Below are 10,697 nucleotides of genomic sequence, written 5' to 3' on the forward strand. Positions count from 1 at the left end.
GTAAGGTTCTCAGGTGTCTATTTCTTTTATTTATGAAGGTTTGATTTTAAGTCAGTGCTAAGACACACATTTTGCATAAACCAGACTTCAGGAGTCCAAATTATAATGAATTAACTCTGAATACAGCTTTTGGTAAGCTTTACAATGTTTACTGGTCTGATGAGATTTTGAATTTGGGCTTTGGAGTAGGTGTCAGGTTTGGTTGGTGGGGAGAAAGGCGTTGTTGCCGTTAGTTTGGGTTTTAAGCTTTGGGGGTGGTAGTATTTCCTTTGATGGGTTTTTTGTATTTCTTGATTCACAGCAATATGCCTACAGATTTTATTGATATTTTTTTCCCTATTTTTGATTTTAAAAATATATATATTATTTTTGCTGGTTTAGAATTGCTCAGCTGGCACAAGTTTAAATTGATATCCAAAAAGTCAGTCCATGCCTATCCTTTAACCTGCAGGTCTCGGTCCTACTTGACCCTTCCTTCCAAGCAGTAGTTGCAGTGTCTCGAGCAAAGAAAGAGCCTACAAAACCCAAACCCAACATAAGGCTGCATAAAAGAAAGGCAATTAATGTCAAGATGATTGCACTAAACTTGCCTAAGAATTTAAGTCCCTATTATACAATTTAAACTAAAGATAGATGTACTGTATGAATCAGATCCACCAGCTGAATGCTAATTGATCAAAATCACCCCGTTATATTAATTTTGCACTGACATTTCCACAGTTGCAAGAAACTACCAAGATACAGCACCCCATCCTAGTCAGGGAGGTAAAATGCAATTCTGCACCTTTAAAAACAGGAATGCTCTCCTGACTGAAAAACCTGCTCTGAGAAACAATGATTTGAGAATTCCCAACACAATGAAGGATTTGTTGAAAGGAGCAGGCAGATGCAGACTCCAGCTTCAGACCAAGGCAGGCAGTGCTTACATAACACTGAGGGCTCCAGCAGACAACTTACATAAGGGAAATCTCAGGGAGCCTTAAACAGGCTTCTGGTCAGGAACAAACCCTTGTGGGAGGACCAAGAAATTAAGGGTACTTTCACCATTCCTACAGTTGCAATAAAAAATAGCAAAAATTCAGGAGGAAATTCAGAATTATCAAAGCTCAGATTATTTTTTTTTAAAAGAGTGTCGTCAAAAGGAACCTGAGAAAGCACAGACCAAGCTGCACTTTCACACAGACACTGATTTAAGAGCTTTACTGTATTACAACAGCATTCCCCAAAGCCTGTTTTCCAAAACTCTAATTGCAGCAGCTGAAGTGAATATTTTCCTGGCACCTAAGCCTTGCTTTTCATCCCATTTTTGAAGCCTGGCTTTGCCAGTGGCCTACACTCTCACATTCAGTATAAGACCCACTAAACACAGAGTGTTTACAAAAGAAAAATATTATAAATGTCAGGATTCAAATAAGTCAGATGTCTTTTGACAACCTAAGGGGAAAAAACAACACCTAAGAGAGAATTAAAATCAGTTCTTAGGCCCCAGTAGTATTTGCCAAGTAAGTGAAGAGTATGAACATCTCTACAGCATCAAGGAGCCTCTCCAAATCTATATGACAACTGTAAAACCTCCAGAAACCAGACAAATTAGGAATAATACAGTTCTGTTTGCTACTAGATGGTTTCTCATACACTTAATGGTGTCCCATTTCTTTGAGAGCAAGGAGCATTTTTTTGAGTGCTAATTTTGCTTAAAACCTGATTATAATTTCTGAAATTACTTACTGAACTATTATTTTCCAAGCAATTTGAAGCATCTGCATTTAATCTAAAGTCAATTTTGGGAAATGTCATGTATCCCAGAGAGTTCTAGGAGGTATAGCAAAATACTTGGATAAGATTATCATAATGACAATAATGACATAAGATTATCATAATGACAAAAAATAATGAAACATTATTAAGATATGGGAAGTAGTGGATTTTAAAAAAATACTTTCAAAAAGCAACCAAAATATTCTTTTACATCTTTACATCAAACTCAAGAGGACACCAGTGCTGATGTTCACAGTACAGCAAGACCTTAAGAACTGCAATAACTCCATCAATATTCACAACTGTACACTGGTAAAAAATTTCTTTACTGAGTATCTCACACGAATTAATTTGCTCAATGAAATTTTAGAGTGGGCCAAATGACTCAATGTGCAAAACATTTGGGCAGTAGAGACTGTCAATCACGCCTCAACTGTGAGTGCATCCCTTTGAAAGCAGCACTCACTCTGTGTGCTGACAAAATGAATCAAGTAACCTTTACATTAATATTTCATTTAGCAAGTCTGTATTAAGCTAAATGGCACTCCAAAGCAGCTGACAGTTTAGGAATCTATACTGTCCAGATCCATAATCATACACACATTTTGTATCTTCACTTGTTTAAGGATGCTTAATTCGTAATCAGGAAATGTGGGCTCCTCTGGTAATATCAGAAGACTCACTGCTTCTAAAAGTGGAATCTTGACTTCAAAATGACATGGATTCTGATCACCCAGAGCTCACAGTAAATGCCAAACATATTCTTAATGCCTGGCTAGTTGGGAGGAAGGGGTGGGGAAAAAAAGCATTTGTACTTCAAGCCCTCCTGTGCTTTCACTTCCTTAACTGTTGTGACAACCTCTGTCACTGACTTTGCATGTTGAAAATACTTACAGACCTTGAAGTTTGGTATGTTTCTATTCAGACAAGCTTACAGAAAAAATATACTCTATAACCATACAAAAAAGAACATGCTACAGTCATCTGGCTTCCAGGCTCATTTGCCACAATCAACACCAGGATACAGCAAGCTTAAATGGACAGAGACATTTTGAAATTCTAAATAAAAGAAAAAGCAACAGACATCTTATAAAAACTACTGTAACCAGAAGGAAGAATAAAAAAACAATATATGTGACAGAGGACTAAAAATGCTCCAAATACCTGCCAAACCTGTGTTTTTTCCTTTTCTCTTCTATTAAATAAGGAAATATAATATAAGCAAGGAAGAAGAACAAAATTGCTTTGAAAAAACATAAACTGTCCACCTTCAAAAACAAGAGCACAGACTGATTAGTGAAACAGAAAGGATGCTGATGAAAAGGTAAAATGAATAGCTTCCAATTACCTACAATTATAACAACCAATAGGAAGCAATCTTGCTACTTCAGAGGGGGGAAAAAATACATCACAGAAGGGATGACAGCAGCATCTACTATGAGAAGAGAAGGAGGATTAAGGATTCCATACTGACTCTTTGTGGATTTTACCATGATTGCCACACACGGTACATTCCACATTCTCCTAGCAAACCTTGGGCTCAGTACTGGGTTGGTTTCACTTCTAAAACCATTTTTGCGCAGAAATGGCCGCGCATGGAAGAGCTCCAAAGTTAAATAAAGATACGTATTTGTTATGGCCTAATAAAAAAAAAATAAAGCTTTTCAATAATACTTAATTACAAACTAATCAAAACTGAAAGCTCCATCTGCTTTATGAATTTAAGGTGTTCATAAAAAACAGTGACAATGTAAGACTACACAGACTTTAAAGAATGTGAGCTGGAAGTATAATAAATATTGAGTGTCCAGATTTTCATAATAAAATGAAAGTTTTCCCAACATATTGAAGTGAAGCCATTTAAAGGCCTTGAAATCAGTAAGAGACCGCAAATATTTTTGTTCTTAATAGCTCAGTATTTAAGCTTAGTGAAATTCATGTTTTACAGTCCTGGGTATACAAATCTGAAAAGGCAAGCTCCTAAAGAACTCATATGTCTTTAGTAATTACTAAAGCCAGTTGCTTTAATTTTAAAGGATAGCACAAGCTTATTTCAGCTGCTGCACGTACTGTTATATAATTTCACACATATATAAGCCTTTCGAAATAAATACCAAAAGCTCAAGGAATAATTTCCTTCACAATCAGACAAAAAATAAAATTAGTGTACTCAGGACTAAAAATCACATCTACAAAAATTCAACAGAAATTTAATATATGGGTTGAATGAGTGTTTTGATCAGTGAATGTCTCAATGTTTTTCCATTTACATATTGCATTTTGAGAATCACTTGTTAAATGCCCAAAAATAGCAGTCTCAATCTAAGATATACCTCTCTTAGTCTTTCATTTTGTTTGCAACTGTTGTAAAAATAAACTGCCCACAACAGAGAAGTTTACTATACATTGCATATTTAAATTAAGTCCTCGATATATACCTAATGCTCAAATCTGCTTTTTCACTACCCTCTGTCCCAATTATGTAGACTTATACCAATTCCTCAAGTTTTTGCTATACTTCACCAGCTTATTACCCAGCTGTGCAGCTGAGCAAGAAGATAACCACATTCATTCCTCTTATCTATAATGATGTAATACATCTCAGCACTGGGTTGAGATGATTGGGGGAATAATGGCATTGTAAAAACTGCAGAGATGACAAACAACAGTGCAGCCGCCTTCTCCTGAGACAGTGCATTGTGTACATAGAGCCCAGGGTGAAAATAATACAATATGCACTAATTCTGCTCCTTGAATTAAGTTAATATCTTTCATAAGAAACAGCTGTTTCTGCACAGAAACATCACCATCATCACAATGCAGCAAGCAGACTAAACACCCGCAACCTGGGCTGAAGCCTAGGCTACAAGAAATAAGTGTTGGAGTTTACTTTCCAATGGAAAAAAAAAAAAAAAACAAACTCATTCCAACAGAAAAATATCAGGTTAAGCAAGGACTCTACAGATAGTGCAGTGCAATGCAAAGAGTCATCAGGGATTCAATACAAAAATAGATCTTGGACAAAAGCACGCACAGCACTGCTTTCCTCTTCATTTAAAAAATTAAATCTGCCTCCATTTTCTCTGTTAAAACCTTCCTTATTACAACCAAAGAAATCCTTACCTTCTGTAGGAGCTGGGAACCTGAGTATTTGGCTGCAATAGATTTGATCTCTCCACCAAATGCTGAAGCCCAGAGCTTTACACTGAGAAGAAAAAAAAGACAGGAAGAAATGTAATACACATGTCAGAGCTAGCAACAGAGACTGTAACAGCTTCAGCTGCACTCAGAAGGATCCGAGCAATTTTGCATTAGAGAGCTCACTAAGGAACCTAAGCACAGCAAAAGATCAGTGAAGATGTACAACTATAACTACAAACTAGACCCTGTGCTAAGGTAAGGCCTCTGATATGAAACTACCTGAACCATTAACATTTAAGGAATTAACTTGTACAAAAACATTGTTTGGCACAAGATGACATATATCCATTGAAGGGAAAACAGTAGATAAAATGGCAAAACAGTTCTGAATTATAAATTCCCACATGAGAAAGTGTTAACAGCATCAATTTCAGTAAATGCAAGCACTTAAAACTCAGTGGCCACATACTCCATCAACATATGCTCCTACAATAAAATCATAGTGCCAAGCACCTTGGATACAACCACTTCAAACAGAGCTGACAGAGGAGCAAAGGTGCCCTGGAACAGTCAAATATCTGCAATACAAAAACAGGAGAACTTGAGCAGCCAAGTTCTTATCTTTGAACATGGTCCTGAGAGGAATAGCATGAAAGCACTTACACTGACAAGGGGATCTGCTGCTCCGATCCAACCACATCCACTAAGGCTGTGTTAAAAGCTGTCCAGAAGATAAAGAAAAAACCCCCAAAAGCCCGAAGAAGATTCAGGTTCTCTGGCATTGTGCCTCTCTGTGCCTGGAAAGGTTTGGGGAAATTCAAGTGAAGCTGAGTTCAGCAGCAGTGGGGCTTCGCTTCTAAAAGCTTCTTTTCCCCCACTCTTACCCCCTTCCACTAGAAGGGGACAGTGGAACACTGGAAAAGAATAATTCACAGCTCCATCCTCATTCTTCCAAAGAATGACCCTCTCTGTGTAATAGGAGCGGGACCAGAATCGAAGCTCTAATGACTTGAAAACTATTGTGTCCCTGGTAACAGCAAAGCGTTTTCCAGCACTACTGCAGCCACTTGCATGTAGTTCTTTACAACTCCGCAGTCAGCAGTGTGCTGAAGTTACTTCAGTGACCTACTGCTGCTCCAAAGTGCCCTTAGCAGCAAGAAAGCAGACTATTGATTCCAGCTGGGAAGGCTGTCTTCTCGCAATTACTGCTCACTTTGCAAATGGAAAGCTGCCTAGAGTTCTCCTTTCCCTCGCCGATAACCTCCAGCCTTCATCCCAGATCAAGGCGGGCAGAGCATCGGTTCAGCGGAGCAGGAGCAGCAGCCTTTTAACGGGATAGCGCCGAGACAGAGGCAGGCACGGGAGGAGCTGGACCGGAGGGAGGGCACGGCCAAAGCAAAGTCTGGAGGAGCCGAAAGTGCAGTTGAGCCCTTCCAGGAAGGCGAGAAGAGAGCGCTGCACATTGCCGGGGGCTGAGCTTGGGAGGGCTCGGCGGGGCTGGCAGGGGCGGGGGCGTGGGGCCGCGCACACCCACCGGAGACCGCTTCAGGCAGGGCAGGGCTGCGTGACGAGCACCTGTCTGTCACACAGCCCGGAGCGGCCGCGGCTGCCCGCAGCTCAGCGCTGCCGGTGACCGGAGCATCCCGGCCGCGGCGCCGCACCGGGGCGGGCGGAGGGAGGAGAGCGGCGGTCCCTGCCCGGGCAGCATCGCCCCGGAGCGAGCCCCGGCTGGCGGTCAGGCTGGCACATTTTTTATTTAATCGAGTCGTAGGGAGCACGTCCTTGTGCATAAAGGAGCGTTTGCTGCTTCCTCCCACGCCGGAGCACTGCAGCAAGTCACTCTCCGAGAGCTCGGGACCAGCAAAGGCTTATGAATGAAAAGAAATGCAGCATAAGTAAATCAATGCAGGCTGACTCCAGCCTATGAATAAATTATTAATTTGTGCTCATAGAAGAATCCTCTTGATATAGCAAATATAGGATTACAAGCTCTTCCACTGAGAGAGCAGCGTACGGAGCAGGAGGGATTGGTCCAGGTATTGTTGTTGTTGTTGCATTTTAAAATATACCCTCCCTCCTTTTGCTTTTATTCTTCTCCTTCTGCTTTTTTCTCACCTTCTACTCCACTAAATGTGCAGACTTAAAATAGCAACTGAACTTTAATGTAAACAAGTATGGCAAGACCATGATCTGAGCATGGGCTGAGTCATCCTTGCATCCTACCATATAGCTCGAGTGTCCGCTCCAGAATTCTAGTTTCTTCCCTGTGTAGTTAGAATTAACACCTCAAAATATTCACTCTGCCTCTGTACACTGTTCTTATCTTAATATTTTCTATCTCGTAGCTCAAGATGTAGTACCTGTATTTCTTCCCACATTAACATCTCTAAGAGCACTGAATAGTTTGCTTTAAATATCAGAACCTCTATTCAATACCTAGCTGACAAAAGCTTCCTGCTTTCTCAGAAGAAATGAGAAGTTAAAGATAGAAAGACTAACAGGGGAACTGTGCAGAACAGAGTAGCACAGCACCCTGCAACTTTCACCACCCACCAGCCATCCCCACCATGAACAGTAAATAGATCACATTTCCGTCTGTACTAATACCTTCATATGAAGGTAATAAAGAAAAAAAATTCTTAAAAGGAACATTTGTTTTGTGTATTACTGAACCATTTTGAAAGTCCTGTTATCTGTGCTGTTACTGTGGATTTCCTAAGCAGTGTTTAAAACATGCTGCCATGTCACCAGGTGTTCAGCTTACCTACAGGCAGAAATGTAAAAATGCACACGGTTGACTGACAGTATATAATCAATTATGTGCTCCTTTGAACATATTACATAAACAATAGTTTTATATCCAAAGCCAGGAATGAAACAGAAATGGGTGAATGTCTCAATACTTGTGCTGTTTGCTTCTTTTTACATGCTAAACACTGTCAGGCAGTAAATTCATAAGCTCATTTTGTGAGATTCAAACAGTTCTTATGTTAACAAAAATCATTATCTGCTTCAAGCCAACACAGTGTCCTGATGACAAGTAACAGTTACCTTCATTTCTGAAAGCATTATTGGAAGCATTTTGAAAGCACACAAAATGCTTGTGTTCAAGAGGCCAGCAAAATTTAACATAGAATTAACCCATCACTAATTACTGGCAAGAAAAGATGATAAAGTCATTTATCAAACCTTGACTTTGTTTATATTTATCATACATGCAATACTATATCAGACCTACAGTTTATGCATCTGGCGTGTGCAAAATCGGACACTCACATTTGTTTAATACAAAAATTGTATTTGTATCATTACTAGTCTAAGAAACTAAATTCACTAGGAAAATTAACTTTTGCTTGGAAGAACAAGCTTCTTTTGTGTTGACAAGCACTTGTGTACACCACACCTCAGAGTGCTTTCAGCACCTTTCACTAGTGCACACTGGGTTTGTCCGTGCAGGAAATCAGCTCCTCCTGAATGTGAATGGAAAGCAAGCCTGAACCAAAACACTCACAAACCATCTCAGGTGACACCACAACCTGTCTGCAGTGTGTCCTGGCCTGAGCACTGCTGACTGTTCCTGGTATGCAGATCACTGCAGTCGTGACACCAGATTCAAAATTCATGTCAGCATTTCTCCCATGTTGCTCCCATCAGGATGCAGAAACTTTCCCTAAGTGGGTTTGCATAATGAAGGACCAAGAAAAACACAAGAAAAAGAAGTGGTAAGTCCTGCTGAATAGTTTCAGTCCTTTTTACTGGGGACAGAACAATGTGTTTCATTATTTTCTACAGCCTTGTGATGTCCTGGAACAAAGGCAACAGAAAGCCAAATTTCAAAGCATAGTAATGAATTTATCTTTTGGAGGTAATGTGGCATTTCTATCATGTCCTTATACTGTTAGAGACAACTGCTGAATCTGGAATAATTTCTGATCCCACTAGAAAAGTGTATGCACAGATAACTGACCAGAGAAGGAAAGCATTCATGCACATAGCAAATATGCATTCTGAAACCAAAGTGCATCTCAGCAGAAAGTGCAGGTAAGTTCCTTACATGCCACTGGTCTCTGAAGTAGAGCTCCCCATACAAGTGTATTAAGTTGCATCTCCCTGCTCCTGGGCCTCTCATTTTTAAGAGATAAAAAATGGCAACTAATTTTCTGCCGTGTCCTTGATGATCAAGCACAATGGCGCATTTTGGTATCTCACAGAAAATGAAAGAAACTGTTTTCCCTATGAAAGCAGAAATAAAACTTGGATATGTGACTCAAATGTTGTAATGGAAAGTCACAGACAGGAGCAGAGAAACTTGAAAGGTTTTTCAGAGGATCACATTCAAGAAAAACCAAGGGATTGCAGGGAGAAAAAAAAAAAAAAAAACCAAAAAAAAAACAACCAACAAATAAAAAATCTAGGTGAAGGGATAGCATGAGATGACACAAAGGCTGAAGCAGAGACTACAGACTAAGACAAAGCCCCACATAATAACTACCTGATGAATTAATCTCATTGTTCTTTTACCTCCAGGTATATTTACACTTATGAAAGGGTGCAGAAACAGGCTCACAACTGCATTATCAGTGTGTATTTTGAGGTCTCTGAGGTCTCTCAACTTGTCAAACCCTAATAAAAGTCAATCAAGAGCCATACAGAGAAGAGAACATACGGTGCAGGGGAGAAAGGTAGGAGGAAATGATATAATTAACACAAATATTTATTGTATTTTTTTTCTGATGCTTATCTACAATGAGTTCTAAACAGAGTAATACATTCAGAGGCTGAAATACTAAAAGCCTTGCGTAAGATGCAAGCCACCTCCACTGGAAATGAGTATTTTAAAAAGAATACAAGAAAGGAAAAAAGTCAGTTTATCTATATTCCACGTATATTAGAAGATACAGATACCGCAAATAGAAAAGCTGTAACTACTCTATATGACAAGGTATTAATACTTGCTTTGTACCACACTCCTCTGCACTTCTAAATACTAAGATTATAACCCACAGATGTGTTCTCCACAGTGAATTTTTTTTATTTAACAGACTAAATTGTCCATTCTCACTCTTGTTTGATATACTTCATTTTATAAAGTATCCCATATATAAAGGCAGTGGGAGAATAAAAAGGGAAAAAATGAAAGGATATACAGTCATCTCATACAGTAAATTTATTTTAATGTCCCATGGTAAAAATCCTTCCAGCCTTTGACAACTCCACAAAACTTTCTCTTACTTCTGTATAAGCATAATGTTTCACATGCACTTCCTCGTGGAAAATAGATGCAGGAGAGGGATAACAAAAGTTAACTCAGCTTTGCAAAGCTTGAGACTGTCAGATGAAAGGCAAAATCTGAAGGTTCTGAATTTATTATTTGGAAACAGCCCAGTGGTGGAAGCACTCAGAGCAGTGTTTGCCTGCTGTGAGAACAGAGGCTCCCTTGTTTGGAGTGATCCGTACATCGGAGGAGGAGCAGGAGGCTGCACATGAAGCCTATTCTGGATAGGCTGAACATGTATTCCTAGAATTTTATGGAGCTCCCATGTGTATAAATCTAAATATTCCACTGGTGTGGGAATGCCAAGTTATTGACCAATTCCAACCCACTTACAGCAAAGATTGAGGTCAAGTGGCATTACTCACTGGCTTAAATGAGCACAACTTCACATAATGGTCATGAGAGAGTGTTTTGGAGAAACAAAAATCCTGAAGAAATTCTGAACCACGTCAGTATTTCTTATATGCAACTTTACAATATTATCACCTTGCTTGTGTATATTGTTCAGGTCAAATCAAGCACT

The 10,697-nt window shown here is 39.4% G+C and overlaps 1 protein-coding gene across 5 annotated transcripts in view; it reads right to left on the minus strand.

Annotated features, from left to right (window-relative positions):
* The window catches only part of CACNA2D3 (calcium voltage-gated channel auxiliary subunit alpha2delta 3), a 386,651-nt gene extending 380,298 nt beyond the window's left edge, over nucleotides 1-6,353 (minus strand). For 4 of the 5 annotated variants that reach the window (XR_005981759.2, XM_072935079.1, XM_072935078.1 and 1 more), the window contains exons 1-2: nucleotides 5,563-5,825; nucleotides 4,882-4,963 (exon numbers count right to left, since the gene is read on the minus strand). Coding sequence is in view for 4 of the 5 variants with exons in the window: in XM_072935079.1 (XP_072791180.1) it covers nucleotides 4,882-4,963; nucleotides 5,563-5,681 (201 nt within the window). In the remaining variant the exon portion in view is untranslated. Of the gene's footprint in view, nucleotides 1-4,881; nucleotides 4,964-5,562 lie in introns of all 5 variants that reach the window. The other variant, XM_002192832.6, reaches the window with a different exon arrangement.
* Between the last annotated feature and the right edge of the window lie 4,344 nt (nucleotides 6,354-10,697).

This window comes from Taeniopygia guttata, chromosome 12 (genome assembly GCF_048771995.1).
Source record: "Taeniopygia guttata chromosome 12, bTaeGut7.mat, whole genome shotgun sequence".
Classification (NCBI taxonomy): domain Eukaryota; kingdom Metazoa; phylum Chordata; class Aves; order Passeriformes; family Estrildidae; genus Taeniopygia; species Taeniopygia guttata.